The sequence below is a fragment of the Caretta caretta genome, chromosome 18 (assembly GCF_965140235.1).
Source record: "Caretta caretta isolate rCarCar2 chromosome 18, rCarCar1.hap1, whole genome shotgun sequence".
NCBI lineage: Eukaryota > Metazoa > Chordata > Testudines > Cheloniidae > Caretta > Caretta caretta.
The window spans coordinates 13663369-13683611 of NC_134223.1; the positions used below are offsets into that span (position 1 = coordinate 13663369).

A 20243-nucleotide genomic window follows, 5' to 3' on the forward strand; every position below is an offset into this window, starting at 1 on the left:
GCCTGAGAGTCATTGCACAATGGTTATGAGGCCCAACTACAATGAAATTCAAATAAAAAACAAGCTTTTAATTCTGTGTGTGGGGTTTTGTTCTGTTTTTTGCTAAGATTTATATTTGTGTCCATTTCTTTGCCCACCTGTATTGTACTCTGCTTTCCTATGCCTGATTCTCCATCCTTATGCCAGGACCTTGCCAACCCCCCAAATTCTGTACATATTTTGTTAGTTAATCTGCAATATCAGGTGAGGGGCGTGAGGATGATCTGGGAAAGAACATTGGCATCAAAACACTTTGCCTTATTTATGACCATGTTAACACAGTGAGGGCTTTGTCCAGTGAAGCTATTTGTGAACATCTGCTTCTTGGAGATCTTAACTCCGCTGGCAGCTGGAACAATAGTGACATCTTGAGGCTAATGAGAAGAATCATTGATCCGAGTTCTAAATAGGCATGGGGGGGGAGCAGGGAGAGGGGAGTTTTTAAATTATAATTGCAACAAGACTAGAGGTGCTACCTGTCCTTGTTTTCCCAGAATCGTCAATTATTTTTTGTAGATAGCTGTCCTGGGAAATCGAGAAGAGTGCTCAGTACACACTACCAGCTATACAGTTTAATGGGCTGAGAATCGTCCCAGAGACCCCGACGAGAAATGAGTGTGTTATTCCGAGTTCTTCTCTTGTTGGCCAGGTAGCTGTATTATAGAAATGCACCAGTTTTTTCTCCTAAGAGGCCTCCTGTTCCAATCTGGCAAATTTCATGAATGTAACAAAGCTGGTTGACTCTCAGATAGCCTCATCCTCTCACAAAATCAGCAAGCAGACTTTAAGGCTGCAATTTTCAAAAGAACCTAAGGGTGCCTTTGAACATCACAGTATAAAAACTCTTTTACTGTGAAGTTAACTATCATCGAAATAAACAGAAAATCAGGAGAAATAACACTGAAATACCTTTCCCACCATTTACCATTTTGGCTACTTCATTGTGCATATAAATACATTTGATGGGACTTTCAAGGGGAAATTTAGCTTAGTCAGTTGCTTTTAAAGCAAATGATTCCCCTAGATTTTTTTTTTTTTGTCTCCACACAGTTAATTAGAATGTGGTTTTATCATTTATTTTTAGTCAGTTTCCAAATATTTCTATTACTTTGACAACTGTAGCATTCCATGTATTTGAGGGTAGGAATGTGTAGCTGGGGAGAAACAGAAACAGCTGCACATCCACCCTGGGATAGGAGGCAGTAATGTCAAGGTTGTGGTGGTGGACATCTTACATGTGCAAAAATCAGGAAAATGGGGAAAAAACAACCCGGTGTGGTTCTCACAATTAATCTAGCCAAGTTAGAAGCCTAAATACTTTGAGGATCTGGGCCATGGATCTCTGGCCCTCACCCTACAATCTGATCCATCGGAGCAGGATCTTAAGCTCATCTCAAGTCCCACTGAAGTCAATGGGGCTCCCTAGAGACATGTTGGAGTCTGCCCACAAGGTTCAGATTGCAGGATCAGGGCCCATGGCTGAATTTGAGATCACACAATCACACAGTTGCTCATTATAACTAGGCTTGGTCGAATTTGATTTTTATATATATATATAATTTTGACATTTAATTTTTAAGCATTTTTAATTTTTTTTATCAATTTACATTTTCGTAGTTGGGAGAAATTGGGGAGGGGGAAAGGGAGACAATAATTATTAAATGACAGTAGACATTGAAATTCAAAACCCTAAAGCTCTATAACCCTTAAATCACAAGTGGACAACATCACGTCAAAATATCTTTTAATCCAACTCTAAGAAATGCTCACCCAGCATTTTTCTTACTTTGCCTAGCTGTAAATGTTGATTATTGTTGATGGAAATATTTGTCATGGGTTTGTGAGTATATGGGGAAACTGACATTTACTGACAAAAATCGAATCCTCCAAGACTACTCATAAAGCGCATGCAGTTTGAAATTGGCAACAGAGCAATGGAGAAGGGGGGGTCACTAGCTTTTTCGTACCTTTTAAGGTAGAATTGGAAGGGCAGCGTACAGTTCGCCGTCTTTGTGAGCTAGGCTGCCAGTTTCAGAATGCTGGTGCCCCATGGCGCCTAATGTACTGCCAAGTCTGTCTCAGTATCAAATCAACATGGTAAGTCAGTAGGGCTGGGGAGGAATGATTGGCCAAAGAGATGGTGGTTAGGATGTATTTGAATGCACAATGCTAAAGCTTGTCCAAACATTGTAAAATACGGGGGGGGGGGGGATCAAATCTGACCCACCACACTATTTTGAACGCTTTTTATGTAAATCAGATTTCTTCACTCATGTCAAAGGCGATGCCCTCAGGAAGGTCTGAGTTGACAGCAACGGGGAAGTTTTCCAAAGAACCTGTTCTGAACTCCAAAAAAATAAAAATAAAAAAAATCTGAACATTTCTTTAAGTGGTTTAAACAGTTGCCACTTGCCATCTAAACTAAGCCAGTGGGAGGGATTTTGTGGAAACCCTCCACCCATAAAAATTAACTTTCAGGCTGGGAACAAGGTACTTTTTGGAAACCGATAAGCAATCCACACAAGAATGGAAGTTCCCTCTTTTGGGTGAGACATAAAACCAAGGTCCAGACCACTGTTGGCCATCGATTCAAGATCTCATGGCACCTTTTTGCAGCACTATCCTCCGCATGGTGGCTAAATTCCAACTTGAGCAAGTACCTGATGCTGCCTGTTTAGCCTTTCCCTTGCCGTTTCAATTTAGATGGCGTAACTCTTTTCACCTGCCATCCCAATACTGTCCTGTGCACTTAGGCCATGTCTCTGGTAGGAGGCTCTGTAGGACCATAGTGTAGATACTGCCTACATTCAGGGAAAGATTTTCCCATTGATGTGGGTAATTCCCCTCCCTAGGTGTGGCAGTAACTATGGACCAACTCTCCTGTTGACCCAGCCACGTCTACACGGCGGGCTAGGTCGGCTTACTTACAGCGCTCAGAGGGGGGAGAATTGTTCACACCCGCAGCTCGGTGCAGGCTTCAGGGAGCGGTGGGGCTCCACCCCAGGGGTGGCTGCACGCCAGCAAAGGAGCCCGGGGCGGAGCCCGGGGCGGGCTGGAGGCGGGAGAAGGAAGGAGCCCGGGGCTGGAGGAGAGCGGGGAAGGGACCGAGCGAGCGGCAGGGGCGCGGATTCCGTGGCCGGCGCAGACACGCGTGGCCCGGGCAGGGCTGAGACACGCACCGGCCGCGGGGAGCCGGAGCCAGGCGCTCACAGGAGCGGCGCGGGCCGGGGCCGGGCTGAGTCTCGGCGCTGGGAGCCCGACAGAACTTTCCTCCCGCAGCCGCCGCGTCCCGGCCGGCCGGGCCCTGGGAGCCGCTTCGCTCCGCTGCTCCCCTCCCTCCGCTCGCTCCTCTTTCATTTCTTCGTCAGCTGCCTCCCCCTGGGCCGGGCCCCCTTCCCCTGGGCTCTCCCTCCTCTCCTCTCTCGCCCTCCAGCCTTTCCTTCCCCTTCTGCTGACCTCCCCTACCTTCCTTCCTTCCTTCCCCCAGATCCTTCCCCCCACACCCACATCCCCTTCTCTTCCCTTCTCCCCCACCAGCCACCCCTATGCCCCACTCCACCATGCTGATGGGGACCATGCCCCCAACGGAGGTGTACCCCTCTGAGCGGGTCATCGTGATGGTCTCCTGTGTTCTCTCCTTCCTGGGCTCCAGCCTCCTGGTCTTCACCCATGCCCTTTGGCCCGAGCTCCGGACCCGTCCCCGGCAGCTCCTGCTGTACCTCTCCCTGGCCGACCTCCTTTCGTCTGCATCCTACTTCTACGGGGTGCTGCAGGACTTCAACAGGACCTCGTGGGACTGCGTGCTGCAGGGTGCCCTGTCCACCTTCTCCAACACCAGCTCTTTCTTCTGGACCATGGCCATTGCCTCCTACCTGTACATCACCATTGTGAGGGGCACACCAACGGGCACTGGCCTGCTCTGCTTCTTCCACGTCATGAGGTGGGTGAGTTCTGGTGTTACCCTCATCCCAGGCGCCCACTTCAGCCAAGAAGTGCTGCTGAGAGTCTCTAGACGGGAGTCCCCCTGGTGCCCATCTGTGCCATGGTCCTGGTTGGTGGGTAGGGATGGCTGTTGTGTGTTCCCCACTGCTGCCAGGATTGGTGGTGATGAGCTGCTGGGGACTCAACCTGGTCTCTCCTGAGGCTACTTTGCCCTTCTTTAGCCCCTTTCAAGCCAGGGCTTTGTGGTAATTAACAAATTACGTGTCTTAATGCCCTGGGGAGGTTCTCATTAAACCCAGATGAGGAAACTGAGGCATGGAGGGATGAAATGACTTGCTCATGGTCATGCAGTGGATCTCTGGCAGAGACAAGGAAAGAACCCAGGAATCCTGGCTCATAGTTTTTACTTTCTCTCCTAGAGTGTCCCACTAGAATACCACATGTACCCAAAGCATGGAGGCGATATTTAGTGCCTCTGCTCCAGTGACAAAGTCCCTCATTTAGAGTGTGTTTACCTAGATCCTTGGTCACCCCACCTCTCTATACTTCCCCTGCACCAGTAATTCAGTAACTGTAGGAGAATGGCAGTTTGAAAGTGAGGAGGCTGCTAGAAAAGTAGTCTGAAGGCTGTTTGGCATATCTGAAGGAAAGCAAGACAAAATAGCTCACGGTTTAACTTGCGCCTGAGTGTTTACTATTTAGCTCGCTAATTTTCCACATCATGTTTAATAAAAGCCTTCATTATGCAATCCGAGCTTGTGTAATCACGTGCCACCTCCAAGCTCAGCCTGACAGTGATCCTTTGGTGCTCTGGGCTGCCAGGTTTTTATAATAAATTACATGGAAAAGGATATAGTTTTAAAAAACCCTCCAGGGCAAGCCAAATAGTGGATTTGGGGGTCTTTTTCTTTGTCAAATGCTTCCATCATCTCGTACTTACAAACAGCATTATTTTGGAGATGATTGAATGACTTTGTTGTGCCGGTCTAAAAGATAGGCCAGGGAAAACATCAAGCAAGTCTAAGTGTTAAGTAGAGAAGAAAATTGGATTCTTATACTCAGACGATAATTAGGAGCTAGAGCGCTTGAGTGGAAGTCAGAGAGCTTGCAAAAGCAGCTTGATAGCTCAGTGAGTATAGCGTGTGACTTACATGATCTTTGCTATTGTATGTTACAGGATGGTGGGGTGCTTTCATTTTGTCTTCAAATAAAAAGAAGGTGGTGGGGTGGGGGTATGGAAACTATGGAGAGAGGGACTGCTAGTGAGAAGGGCAGGTCTAGTGGTTGGGGAACGGGAATAGGAGCCAAGATCCATGGGGCCAAATTCTGCACCGACTTGCATCCCATCAAACTTGATAAGAATGAATGAGTCTCTGCGGAATCTGATCCATTTGTTCTTTTCCTGTCTCTATCAGGGATATATGGGACCCTGGTCTGTGCCTCAGTTTCTCCATCTGTTTAATACTTCCCAACCTAGCAAGGGTGCAGGGGAGGGGAATTGTAAGGATGGATTGATTGTTTGTGCAGCCTGCTAAGAATTCAAGACGTCCCTTGCCACCACTAGGTACTGGGAGGGAGGATTCAGAAGCTGAACTTCCCCTCTTTGTGAACCTTGTTGGGTTTTATTTTCACACTCCATATAGTCAAAATCAATCACCATGTTCTCTATGTCCTAATAAGCGTCAGCAAGATGTCTGGGTATCATTCAGCTCAAACTTTGCTGTGTTCAAAGGACAAGGCAAGTAATTGACATCGAAGTCCTATTATTGGATTCTGCTTCATAATCAGTTGCACACATACAAAATGGGAAATGATTGCCTAGGAAGGAGTACTGCGGAAAGGGATCTGGGGGTCATAGTGGATCACAAGCTAAATATGAGTCAACACTGTAACACAGTTGCAAAAAAAGCCAACATTATTCTGGGATGTATTAGCAGGAGTATTGTAAGCAAGACACAAGAAGTAATTCTTCTGCTCTACTCCACACTGATTAGGCCTCAACTGGAATATTGTGTCCAGTTCTGGGTGCTACATTTCAGGAAAGAGGTGGACAAATTGGAGAAAGTCCAGAGAAGAGCAACAAAAATGATTAAAGTTCTAGAAAACATGACCTATGAGGGAAGATTGAAAAAATTGGGTTTCTTTAGTCTGGAGAAGAGAAGACTGAGAGGGGACATAACAGTTTTCAAGTAAATAAAAGGTTGTTACAAGGAGGAGGGAGAAAAATTATTGTTCTTAATCACTGAGGACAGGACAAGAAGCAATGGGCTTAAATTGCTGCAAGGGAGGTTTAGGTTGGACATTAGGAAAAACTTCCTAACTGTCAGAGTGGTTAAGCACTGGAATAAATTGCCTAGGGAGGTTGTGGAATCTCCATCACTGGGGATTTTTAAGAGCAGGTTAGACAAACACCTGTCAGGGATGGTCTAGATAATACTTAATTCTGCCTTGAGTGCAGGGGACTGGACTAGATGACTTCTCGAGGTCCCTTCCAGTTCTGTGATTCTATGATTCATAGATGACTCTGCCGACCCACTGCTGTGCAGAGCCTGTGAAATATTTTTACAAGCCTTAAAAATCTGCAAGAAGTTGGAGAGAAAACCAGTGCAGCAGCTGCACCAGTGGGGACTTGTTCCCTGCCCTACCTATCATCATCATAATACCTTGTTCTCCTCTTTCCCCTCCCTCCTTTGTTTTCTTTATTGTGACTTGAGAACTTGGCCATAAAAAGAAAAGGAGGACTTGTGGCACCTTAGAGACTAACCAATTTATTTGAGCATAAGCTTTCGTGAGCTACAGCTCACTTCATCAGATGCATACTGTGGAAAATACAGAAGATGTTTTTATACACACAGACCATGAAAAAATGGGAGTACTCCTTTTCTTTTTGTGAATATAGACTAACACGGCTGTTACTCTGAAACTTGGCCATAAAAGTGCAACTTGGGAAGGATGTTGTCTGATTGGTTATTTTTCAAGGCTCCAAAGTCCTATTGCCCAGACTGAATTGTCTTTTGTATACTGTCCAAAATCCCTTATCCAACAGGACAGGTCAAATCTGGAATAGCCACAAATGTCATGTGATGTTTAGATACTGGGGCATGTGGTGAAAAGTAAATTGAATGGAGGGACAGAGGGGGCTGTATAAAGAGAAGATGTTGTGGTTAGGAGTTAAAGATAAGATAAAATCATTAGGATCCTTGAAGCGTGAAAGGGGGTTAATGGTAGATAGCTCACCAAGGCCCTGATCTTGCAGTGAGCCACAATTGTGCATATTCCCATTAATTTCAGAGAGACTCCATATGGGCAGCTATCTGTCTGTAAGAGTGCATGGCAGGAGTGGGGTTGATCATAGTTAAATTACCCGTCAAAGGGTTGACATTTTTAAAAAGACAAATGCTATCCTGTGGTTGCCTGTGCCTTATGGTGGAAAAAAGAGTTGCAATTCTCTCTTTGACATTCAATTTAATCAATCCGAGACTTTTTTTTTTTTTAATTGACGTGCCCCTGTGATGGCGGAATGTGTGCTGGATGGTTTACCCTAAGAGATTTTTCCTCTTAAGGAAGTAGGATTGTTGCTTAGATGAATCTGCCAGACTGGTTTCTTGGTTGCTGGCTGAATAGTAACACATGCTCCGTTTTAGCAGCCAATCTGGGGAGCTCCATCATACGCATTCAGTTTTGTTGTGCTGGGCCTCAAGATGATGGAGTTAATTTTGAGTCTGCTTAAATATTTGGAATGTGCGTTAGTCCCAGTATCCTGGCCACAAAATTCCAAGTTAGTTAATTATGTTCTGGTTCTCTGAATAGCCCACAGAATCTCAACTGGACACAATTTTCTTTGCTTCCTATCCAAAATTGTGTAGTACGGTTGTGTGCTATTAAACAGCTTCTGCTGTCCACCCAGAAGCGGCTGCATTCCTTTGGGGAGCTAAGCAATTAGAGAGAGAGCATGTGTGTATGACTATGTATCCATACATGTCTGCAGCACACTTTGTTATCCTTTCAAATACAGGGCTGTGTAAATGTAAAATACTGTTGTATTACCCATCTGAGATTTCAGTGAAATGGCTCTTAAACTTACTGCGAAAGTACTGATGGCAAAATGTTTTCATGAAGGTGAGATTGTCCATAAACTCTTAAGTGCTGCTGATAACAGGTAAGAAGCTGTTGCACCTTGCTTTGGTTTTATAGGGTAGCTCACCAAAGGCTATTTATTACAGGTGAGGTCAAGTTCAGTGGAAACACATAAACGGTAGTGCTGTAGCTTGTAAATCCTTAGTCACATATCCGTGAAGGGTGCTCCTCCTGGTGACAGAAGGTGATGATGCTCTGATGACACTCAAACCAGATCCATTCCTAAATCTAGAGTAACTAGACTAGGAGACCTCATAGTTATCCCCAGCTATTGCTAGCTAGCAACGCTGGTGGGAATAGAAAGTGTATCGAGTAGCCCGTGTAGATAGAGGAATAGAATATAAATATTTATTTTCTTCCCAAAGGATCCCAAAGCATTTTACCAATGACATACATGCAGTACAAATGAAATGCAACCACCTCTGAGGTGTGGGGGGGAGCAGCTTGCCAGCCACTGCACACAGCATGTTGTATCGGTAGAGGTGGGGGCCAAAGATACCAGGGCAAATGACTGATTTTATTAAAAAGTGCTGGGTAGTCTTCAGTGTCCATGGAGAGCAGAGAGAACCTTGACTTTTAAGGTCTCCTGAAGAGACCCATGCACCAAACTCCAAGTATTGGCCTCCCCCACTTACATAACCTAAAACTGTGTATGTTTATACAAGCACTCTGGAACTTCAGCAGCCGATGGACCTACCACCAGGTCTGGCAGCCCTATTGGGTGATGGTCTGGGATGCTGTGAAACGAAAGCGGGCCATGAGTGGCAAGATTTGGGTGCAGATCCTGCCAGTCCCAAAGTTCAAGGGTGTGAGGACCCAAACCCTAAGTTTAGGGGAAAGGTTTGGCTCTGGGTTCTGGTTAAGGTGCATCTCTGGATAAAACCCTCTGCAGCTCGTGGCTCCTATTTCCAGAAGCCCAGCCCCCTTTTTTGAGGATGCAAATTTCTGCTCACAAAAAAAAAAAAAAGAAAAGAAAATGCACTTGTGGTTTTGTGGCAGCACAAATCCTACCACTTGAACGGGTCGCGGCCGGACTTGCACAGGCAGCATGCTGCAAATCCTCCCAGGGCTTGTAGGATTATAAACCGCTGCATGAAATATGTCAAAAGGTGAACAATTAAACAGCCTGACCCCAGATACTTTTTGGGGGTGGGGGTGGGGAGGAGGAGAGTGTGTGAGGAAACTGAAATGGAAAGCTGAGATGGGAGCTTCTTGTACCCCAAACTCCTCATCCAGTAGCTATTACCAGCAGGACAGTGGGGTGGGAGGAGGTATTGTTTCATATTCTCTGTGTGTATATAAAGTCTGCTGCAGTTTCCACGGTAAACATCTGATGAAGTGAGCTGTAGCTCACGAAAGCTCATGCTCAAATAAATTGGTTAGTCTCTAAGGTGCCACAAGTCCTCCTTTTCTTTTTGCGAATACAGACTAACACGGCTGTTCCTCTGAAACCTAATAATAACAGTACTTAGTTCATTGCTTTGATAGCTAGTAATAGCTGGGGACAGTTCTCCTGGGCTAATTTCTTTAAGTCTGAGTGTATCTGCTTTGTGTGTCATCAGAGCATCGCCTTCTGTTACCAGGTTGAGTACCATTCGTGGCTGCATACGTGTCTGCGTATTTACACGCTAAGGCAATACTAATTGGGTGTTGGCACTTCACTGATCAGACGTGTAACAGCCTTTTGTGAGTCCCAATAAAACAACCCAACTTGCAACGATGCTTTACGTCAGTACCTCTCAAAGCACTTCACTGAGGAGGTCAGTATCATTGTCTCCATTTTACAGATGGGGACACTGAGGCACAGAGGAAAAGTGACTTGCCCAGAGTCTCTCAGCAGGCCAGTGAAAGAGCTGAGAATAGAACCAAGTTCCCCCCGGGTTCTAGTCTATTGATCTCACCACTAGGCACCACTTCCAAGTGCTTTACAAATATAAATGAATCCTCTCAGCCCCTGTGAGGTAGGGGAGTGCAGCTATCCCTATTTTACGGATGGGGGAAACTGAGGAATATAGAAATTAAATACTGTATTTTCAGAAGTTCCAGGCACCCCAACTTTGAGTGCTCAGCCCTTCTGAAGACTGGGGCCTAAGAGACTGTTTCCCCAAAAGGGGGAGGAGAGAGGGAGTAACCCAGGCCAGGAATAAAATTCAGTTCTGCTCCCTTTGTTACTGTGCTGTTGGTATGCACCTTGGGTGTGTCCTGTGGCCAACAGCAAAATATCTTCAAATGTATGTGCTAAGGAGTGCCCTCATAGCCTAGGAATAAACCATTCCAGAATGCGTGCCTCTGTGATCTTCTTGGCTAAGCAGGGGTTGGGAGCTAATCCTGGCATGGACGTGCATGGCTGTAGCAGCTCTAAAAGCAGGGGGGCTGGAACAATTTTTATAGTGGGGGGGGCTGAGAGCCACTGAACTGTACACCCTGTATATGATGGAAACCACTTCAAGGCCGAGGGTGCCGCTGCACCTCCAGCACTGTGACTAAAAGGTCCAATTCAGAACATCACTTAGTGTCCCAAACCGAAATTTTCCATGCTTAGAAACTGCCAGTGCTTCCCAGTTTTCTGATTTCACACCAGTAGGCACCTGTCTTGCTCTGACCTCTGTTGTTCATTTACTGTTGAATAGCCGGGAAGCTGAATAGTATGGAAAAATATCAAACCCCATTTGCAGTCAGAGCTGGGGTAGTTATTAGTTTTGAATAACAATCAGGAATTTTATTTTTATTTTTTATTTTTCCTGTTCACAAATCAGTCCTGATATCTGAAGAAATATTTGCTGACTGCTTTGAATAAACAACTCTTCAGCCTATGGGGTGATTTGTGAACCGTTCTCTCTCCATATTCATGGAGTATGATAGGCCATCTCCGTCACATGGACATGGTATAAATTTTTTGCCTCCTGACTGGATGAGTAAATGTTATAAAATTGGAGAATGATAAAATCGCAAACAACACAAGCTCTGGCAATAATTTTCAGGCAAGTGATCATTCATGCCAAGATGTATGAAACTTCTGGGATTCAACAGACATTTTCACAAACACTCAGCAGTGGTCTGAATACTTCTGAAAAGCCAATGCACTGGGGGATTCCTCCATGTGGAATGTCTTTCTGCAGAAGTATTTTCAAAGTGCAGCATTGGACCAGCTCTATTAGTGCTTACAGCTGCCTGAATCTCTTTCTGAAACATCTGAAGTCTGGTTATCTGCTTCTGCTGTTCGCATTGTACTGCCCCAGTGGATGGCAACCTTGGTGTGGTGGAGTGGCTTGAGTGTGCCCATGATGCTAAGAGCAGTTCCCTCAGGGGTCTCGCACTCCTGGCAGGGTCACCCAAGGTGGCAAAGTTGAAGGTGATGTTCCAGATGAACAGCGATCTCCCCTCCTCCCTCTACCGCCCCCCCCAAGTCCTCAACATCAGAACAGGCGGATGAAGAGACCATTTCTCTCAACGGCTGTGAAGGTGGATGAAGGTTGCAGTAGGATGAAGGTCTCCAATCATGGTGGTTTCCTTGCCATTGGATTATGATCCTCCTCCTGCCAAGCACCACGTGGACACTGGTTTGCAACAGTGTCTCCATGTTTAAAGAAATCACGCACTGGTACCTTCCGTCCAGATTGGCCCCTTCCCTTGGGAAATGTCTGCCCCAACTGTGAGAAGATCTGCGGATCCACCAGCAATAAAGGGCTGTCGTTTTATAGAAGACCATCATCCTTGAACTCTGAGGGATCGCCAACTGTGGCAAATTCTCATTTTGATGTTTACGGGAGATAATGTGCTGAGCCCAAACCCCAGCTCCAAGCACACCATACCATGATTGATTGATTGATGTTAGACCTGAAGAGAGAAAGTGTGGATGGTTTTGTGGTTAAGGTCCTGGGCTTGAGACTGAGGAGATCTAGATTCAGTTTTCAGCTCTGCCACAGACCCCCTGTGACCTTGGGCAAATCACTTAATCTCTCTGTGCTTCAGTTTCCCATCTGTAAAATGGGCATACAACACATGGGCGTAGTGAAGATAAATTCATTAATATTTGTCAAGCACTCAGCTACTACTGTGATAAGCACCATAGAAAACTCTCTATATGTTGCGGGCACTGCTTGCTTTCTGTGTATTAATTATGTGTGGTAGTTATTCCCCCCCCAACTCCACCCGCCTACAGCTGTATACTAGGCTTGGAAAAAACGTAGACTGGCTGGTTAGAAAGGACAAGGGATCTGGAATTGATTTTAAGAGCACTGTCCTCCCATAGATCCTTTACTGGGCGTAGCTGCTCAGGATCAGCTGCTAGTAGGATTAAGAACGTAGAAAGATGACTAAGGAAATAGGACATTTGCCTTGTTTTCTTGACATCTGGAGGGGTGTTTATTCTGGGCTTTTGTCGCTGTCAGGCTACTTTTTTCACCTCTTGAGGATCATGTCTACTGCCACCTCCCCAGGCCTTGCAGAGTGGAATAATATGGAAGGGACAGATTTTGTTTCCAAGTAAATGTGGGCTGGCATTGTAGCAATGGAGAGATTCACAGCTAGTTGGATCAGGGGCTAGGCTTGTCCTCTGCACTTTAAGATACTGGGTGGGAGTTGGGGTCGGGGGGAACATTTTATGCTTGTGTCTGTGAATTCCTGTGGTTCTCATTTATGGATTTTTGTGGGCTGCCCAAGGTGTCTCATGACTTCATTTCCCTTCTGTTTTTGGCTGCGGTTATCTACTAGAGATGGTCCTGAAACAACACACTGGCTCTGAACATCCTGACACTTTGGGGATTTCCTCTCTTGGTCTGAACTATGTACATCAGGCTCATATCTGCTCTCTCATAAATTCTTGTATTTGCCACCAATGCTTGTATTTACCCACCTAAAAAGACACTTACACATTCTGCCTCCTCCAAAACCAACCCCTCCTTCCCAAAGTAGCTACCATGTGTCCAATTTTCCAAAGTAGTTGCCCAAAGAAGAAGTAGGATATTGATGCCTTTACTTGACCAATTGGCACTTACGTTTAAGTGCCAATTAGATGTCTACATGCAAGATTTAGGTGCCCAGTGTCATTGTCCATGTTTGAAAACTGGGCTCCAGCTGATTTGCTCTTGAATCAGCTGACTCCGTAGCGTGTTCCAACTGTAATAGATTTTCGTACACACAAGTCCAGGTGCTTGCGTGTTTCAGGGAGAAGAATGGAGAGGATTACTACACATGACTGCAGTTTGGCAGCGAAGTGCCAAGAAAAGAGTTTGGGCTGGCAGAGAGAAAAAGGATGAAAGATTATATTGCTGGTCACCTGCGGTGGTGGTAGGAAATGATAGGTCTCTCTGAGTGACCTGTCTGAGTGTTTATACGCTTCTGTCAGAGTAGGATGGGGAATTGGTGCTGCAAACTGATGCCATGTGGCCAATGCTACAAATTCAGAGCAATAGAAAAATGAAGACTTTTCTTGTCCAAGCCCCCGTTGTTCTTTGGTTGCATGGCAGCTGCAGCTTTGGCTGCTTGGTGATCTTACCTTGCACTGACAAAATAAATCTAAAATGCTGCCCTTCTGTTTTGGTAGCATCTTGTACTGGTGGAAATGATTGCACAGGATTCAAAGCAACATGATTAGACCTACTGTTTGCTTAAATCCTTGAAACTGTGGAGAGGATTCTTATGCCATGTGCATCTCAATGGTACCTTCCTGTAGGTCAATAAGCAACATGTCTAGAATCTATCACCCATGGCTTTTCTTTCTATCATCCTCTCCCCAGCGGGGAAGTTGTGTGTATCCTGCCTGCTGAGAGAACCTGGGAGAAAGAAGTATCTGTCCAAGTCACTTAGCTGGAGCCTGATCCTGTATTTGTCATGTAGGCAAAACTCCTGTTTTCACTGTGCATACAGAACTTGAGATCAGGGCCCCTGAAAGATGGCTTCACTGCATGGTCTGTCAGGCACAGGTGAGTCTATATTATGATGGCATTGATAGTGGCAGAGCCTGCCTTTGAACAGGACTGTATTCTGTTCACGTATAAACTAGTTCACAATAGGGCTTTTGTGATGCCTGGGCTTCTTGCTGGATCACGTATTCCTGCAGAGCTTAGCTCCTCTCCAGTCACGCAAATCCTGCCTCAAGAATGGTTGATGAGAAATCTCAATGGTTGGCTAAATTTTAGGAGAAGAGAGGGGTGAACCTAACTAGTCAGCTGTAGGAAGGAGTGCATCCGTCCCCTGTTGTGTCAAAGTACTGTGTTCTTTTAAAGTTGCATGAAAGTTTCCTAAATACTACAGTGCTGTGGGCCTAATAAATGCAGGTGAGAAATCAATAGAACTGATCCACCATCCATAGAGTTCCATTTGGAGGATTTAGTTGTCTCTCTCTTTTCCTGCTCTTATTTTTTTCCCAGTGTTTGGATTTTCCTTCCTTCAGATCAAGGATCTGCTGTGCTTTAGACTGTGTGAACTGGAGGAATCGTAGGTCACCTCAGTGATTGTCTCTAGTGACAAGAGGAAATGCCAGGATGTTGGAATTGTTGTAGCCGTACTCTCTGGAACTGAGCAAGCCATGTTACCCTGTTTTTAAAAAAACAACCACCACAAAACCTCTGCTTCAGTCTGACGTCGGGGAAATAAGGAAGTGGAAGAGGAAGCAGGGATGAAATGTCATCGTGTCTCTTTCACACAACTTCCAGGGTAGAAAGAGCCCAGCTCCGAGAATAGATTAATTGGGACATCTCCAGCTGTTGTGCAGGTCCTGAGATGGAATTAAATTGGGAAGGGTGTTGGCATGCATTGTGCCTTACTGCGCCGTGGGGTTCCCATGCATGCTGACTGGATTTCCCAGCTGTCCAGGTGCTGGAGTCACCAGCTGATTATCCAAGGAGACTTCACTGTCCTCAGTGCTGAGGGTTTTGCTTACTGTCTGTGACCTGTTCCCCTGTTCTTCACTGTGTGGTGACGGTGAACTGAACTGTGTCCTCTTCCCCCTCCCATTCTCTCTTCTCAGCTGGGGAGTCCCATTTGCCATCACAGTGGCTGCTGTCGCTCTGAAGAAGATTGGCTATGATGCATCAAACGTCTCTGTGGGCTGGTGCTGGGTCAACCTGCAAGCGGCGGATCGGGTCCTGTGGATGCTGTTGACAGGGAAGTTGTGGGAGCTGCTGGCATATGTGATCCTACCAGTCCTTTACATCCTCATCAAGAAGCACATCAATAGAGCGGTTGGTACCCTGGCTGCTTTTGCTTTATATAAGGATGACTTATTATATCACTAAGGCTCTCAAGGCATGCTATCCACTACATAGATTGGAACCGCTTCGCCCATCCCTGAAATGCAACCACCTCTGGGGAGCATCAGTGCACAGCACCACTACCCAGTGACTTAGCATGAGATGAACCTGGCACCTATTTAAAAACTGTAAAGGGTAGGGGACGTGAAAAGGTAGAATGTAAATATTGGAGTAGGGCATTGGGGGCAAAATCCAGATCTAGTGTAATCGAAGGCCACTTTAGTGGAGTTGATCCACCTACACTAGGCCTGAATTTGCCCCCTGGGGGGCGGTGTAAAACATCCTTAGCCTGGCAAAAAGTGCTGTAGGATCTTGAGAGGCTGCTTTGTGCTAGGCACTGGATACACACACCTAATAAAAAATTTAGCTCCTGCCCCAAAGATCTTTCAATGTATACAACAAATAAAAATGAAATCCCTGGTGAGCATAAGAATTCAGAGGGCCAGGTTAGCACTTGAGCAATGTGGAAATATAAACCTAAACTATGCCACAGTGGCAGGACACAGGGACCTCCAGAGGACAAATTCCTATATTTCCCCTAAATTATGGATTTTAAAAAAGCCAACCCTAAAAATGTCATCTTCCTCTGGCCACCAGTCACATGTGCTTGTCAGGGTGATAATTAGAGAGAGCAGACAGCTAAGGGATTGGTTAGGCTAGACATTCAGAAGGTGGGATGTTTCTCCCGCCCGACTCTAATGAGGAAACCTGGCTTGCCGTCTCCCAAAGAATGGCTGGTTTTCCTGCCATGAGACCAGGCATCACCTGGTCACGTCTGTATTGGAAACACTGGGGAATATCCTCAGTGCCTGGAGGTCTAGGAAGAGGAGTCTGAGAAGATTCATGGCTGTTTATCACCTGTTGCCCATCTCTGAACTAGCTGGGACTCTGTGTTCTATCAAAGACGACAGCGTGACTGTCTGGAAATCCAATCTGCCCCTTTCCCCACCCGTCTGTTCTGTGCCAGAGACTTTCAGGCACTGTCCTCTCCCTCATGTGCCCCGGGCTCTGATTGCTCTGCAGGAAGGGAGCTGAACACAAGCGGTTGTCAAAGCCGATTCTTGTAATTGGTTTCCGAGGGCTGGAGGCAGCAGCATGCTGGGCCATCTGGACTGCAGCTTTTCTCCCTTCTCCTGAGCTTTCCCCTGTAGCTTGGAACTGTGCTGAGCCTGATAGCCCAAGGACTGCGGTCTCACAGCTCTCCTCCAGCCCCGGGGGGGGGGTCTGCCACTTCCAAGGAACAGCGATAAATAACCTTCCCTCCCTGCTGCGGCAGCTTGTTTAGTCAGTGCTGGTTTTGGAGTGCCTTATAAGCCAGCGTGGGTTTGCGACATGTGCTTTCTCGTGATTGTGAGAGCAGCTGTGTTAGGACAGGAATGCAGAATGCTGGCAGGTTGTATTCTTTCCCGAGAGAGTCTTGTACCCCTATAGAAATGGCTGGGGCTTTACTGATGGCCCTTGGAGGGGGTCTAACTCCCAGCTGCCCTGTGAGGTCCATCTGTGTGTGATTGCACCGAGCTTTTCTGGGGCAATGGCCTTTTGCTGGCAGGACTGCTAGCAGTGGGAGGAGCAGGAGGAATGGGGGTTGGGGGAAGGGAAGGGTATAAAATTTTATACGCTATGCAACACATGTGAGAGGGAGGAGGAGTTTTCAGCGGGACACCTGTGCTGGGTTTTGAGAGGTGTCAGTTCAGTGGCTTTCTGCTCATTTCACCAGCTGAGAATCTGGCCCTTAATCTCTTGATTTCCCGCTCTGTAAAATGGGGATAATCCTTCCCTGCCTCACACACATAAGCGCATGGATACTACAGTGGTGTGGTTATGCAAGTACCTGAATAGACGGTTAGTCCTCTGGAGACCACAGAAGCAATAATAATTAATACTTTGCTCTTTATAGTTGTTTTTTATCTGTGGATCTTGGTTTTATAAAAGCAGGCTGAGATTACCCCTATTTCACAGGCACGTACAGATTAAGTGACTTGCCAAAGGCCATGCAGCAACACAGTGGCAGAGCCAGGAATGGACCCCAGGTTTCTCAACAATCCGTGAACCTATTTTGTAACGCATTACTGATGTTTACGTTGCTATAGCTGTGATTGTTCTTAATTATATAGCAACCTCGGTGTACGTGGTGCTCACGTAGAATACTGAAAAAGTTGAGGTGTCCCATTCTGCCCTCCTTTACATCTGGGTGGCCCTCTTGGAATTTGGCCCAAAATCTGTGTTCCAAAGAACAGAGAGAACAGCTAGGCTGGAGTCCAACCTGGGCAGTCTCTGTCCGGCCGGGGCATTCCTTTGGCTGAGGGTGTAGCAGTGGGCAGAATGCAAAGGGTTAATTGTCTTTGGCAAGAAGCCACCAGCGTGAGCATTTGCAATAACCTAGTATTGGAACTTCCGAGTCTTTCATTTTTTCTTTCCTTCGAAGCATGCAGCACTCTCTGAATATCGCCCCATACTAGCCAGGGCTCCTGCCTTTCAGCCCAGGACTTCCATAGCAGATAAGAAATTGATCCTCATCCCTCTCATTTTCATCTTCCTCCGCATCTGGAGCACTATCCGATTCATCCTGACCCTCTGCAGCTCCCCTGCCGTGCAAAATCCAGTCCTGGTGGTCCTGCATGTAAGTACCTGCTGGTCACTGCACTCCCCTGACAGGTCCATATGGGAGATGGGGCGGGTGAGAAGTGATGGGCTTGCCCATGTCTGAGACATGCAGTTCTTGGTCCCTGCCATTTTCGGGGCTAGATGTAACAGTGCAGGGACTTAGAGAACGGCCTGCATGATTTGTGTGTGCCACAAGCAAAGACTTCATGCTGGACCAAGATCATAGAATCATAGAAATGTAGGGCTGGGATGGGACCTCGAGAAGTTCAGCCCCCTGCTCTCTGGCAGGACCAAACAAAACTAGACCATCCCTGGCAAGCTTGTGTCCAACCTATCTTTAAAACCCCTCAACAGAGGGGATTCCACAAGCTCCCATGTTAAGCTCTGGAATAAGCTTCCTACTCTTATAGTTCAGAAATTTTTTCCCAATGTCTAACCTAAATCTCCTGGCTACTGATTAAGCTCATTACTACTTGTCCTACCTTCAGTGAGCACTGAGAACAATTGATCACAGTCTTCTTTATAGCAGCCTTTAACATATTCAAAGACTGTTATCATATCCCTCCTCTGTCTCCTTTTCTCAACACTAACCCTGCCCAGTTTTTGTAACTTTTCCTAATAGGTCAAATTTTCTAAATCTTTTATCATTTTTTTGTTGTTGTTGCTCTCCTCTGAATGCTCTCCAGTTTGTACAGATCTTTCCCAAAGTGTGGGGCCCAGAATTGGACACACTACTCCAATTGAGGCTTTTCTCTTGTTCTCACTGACTGCTGTGCACAAGCCATATAATTTTCTATAAGCACGAGAGTGTACAAAGAAAGGGTTAGTGTATGATTCTCCCAGTTCCTTTTTACAAAGGCACCTGGGGTGCGGGGCAGATGTCCGTTTCTTTCTCTGAAATAGACCACGCTGTGACTCATTATCCTAAACCAGCATTTCCTAAAGCGGGGGGTGATCCATCGGGGAGAGCTAGTCAGGGGGCACAGATGCACCTCTGCTTTCCTTTTTAAAAATCTTCCTTCAAAATGTGACCCGGGTATAACCGATGCAGCAGATGTCTGCCTGTGTTTGCAGAGAGCCTGAAACAATAGCTCAGAGATGTGGGCTGCCCCATTCTGTTCAGAGGGCCAGGATGACATACTTTAAATCTCAAAATGGTTAACTAGTCCACTGCTCATCAAAGCAGGGAAGAAAGGAGAGGAAGGGTCATATTCTGAAGATCTATACAAGATATTCCAGTGTTTCTCAAAGTGAGGGCAATGTCCCCATGGATGGGCAGGGCTTGGAAAATGAATCCATTAAGATGGGTAGCTGTCGAGCAACACAGCAGAGTTGCAGGGGATGGACGTGATTGATTTTCCTGACAGGTGGGGAGTTCAGCTCCCACAATTTTGGGCAGTGCTGTCCTGAACAATATTTCCTCCCTCTAACGTAACATTCCAGACTTGTGTGGTTCTGCGGAACGTGTCTCAACGTTGCTATGGATCAGCAAAGCCTTTTTTATCCCTGTGGTGGAGCAGCTTCGTGGCGGATATTTTTGCTAATCCCTTTATAAGTCACATAGACCCCACTCCTGATTGGCGCTAATGCCTGGGGAGCCCTGTTGCCAATGGATGGAGGGAGGAAAACCAACAAACGTGATTAAAAATCGAATGCTGCTGCATCAAAAAATGCCCTGCCCAGGAGCAGCCGTTTCAGCAGCATCTAGTGGCCAGAGGGGCAAACTGCAGCCAAAAAGTGTTTTCCCCCTGTCCCAGCTGCTAAGGATGCAGCGCGAGATCCATGTTGTAGGCTAGAAACTGGGTGACCGTCTCTCCCGGAATGGGACTGTTGGTTCTAACGGAATGGAGCTGAACTTCTCCTGGGTGCCAATGTCTCGCATTCAAGGAGCTGGATGGAGGTGCTCACATTTCAAACAGAAAGAGGATCTGAGATATTGCCTGCATGAGCTGCTACTCGGCTTTAGGGAGTTCCAAAGCCAGGCTATTTTTGGCTTGGTTTATGGCTTTGCTGTTGTTTGAGCGGACCCTCCATTAATACACAGATATGACATGTTCTGTAAAGCAAGGGTCTTGTGAAATGGAACGGCCTTAATTTTCCTATCCCCGGTCTCTTTCTATCCCCCCTCTCTTTTTTTCCTCTCCATCTCTTGACTCATCTTTCATGTCTGGGTGTCTGACCAGCTCTCACTCTTTTATTAAACATTCCTGTTTACTTTACTGTCTCAACCTTTTTTCCTCTTTTTCTCTCCCTGCCTCTGCTCTTTCC

The 20243-nt window shown here is 46.3% G+C and overlaps 1 protein-coding gene across 5 annotated transcripts in view; it reads left to right on the forward strand.

The window, feature by feature from the left end:
• Positions 1-20243, forward strand: part of LOC125624413 (solute carrier family 2, facilitated glucose transporter member 5-like) — a 108953-nt gene that overhangs the window by 50007 nt on the left and 38703 nt on the right. For 3 of the 5 annotated variants that reach the window (XR_007353304.2, XM_048825071.2, XM_075120993.1), the window contains exons 1-3: positions 3113-3979; positions 15089-15302; positions 17797-17991. Coding sequence is in view for 4 of the 5 variants with exons in the window: in XM_048825071.2 (XP_048681028.1) it covers positions 3585-3979; positions 15089-15302; positions 17797-17991 (804 nt within the window). In the remaining variant the exon portion in view is untranslated. Of the gene's footprint in view, positions 1-3112; positions 3980-15088; positions 15303-17796; positions 17992-20243 lie in introns of those variants that run through there. The other 2 variants (XM_075120989.1, XM_075120990.1) reach the window with 2 other exon arrangements.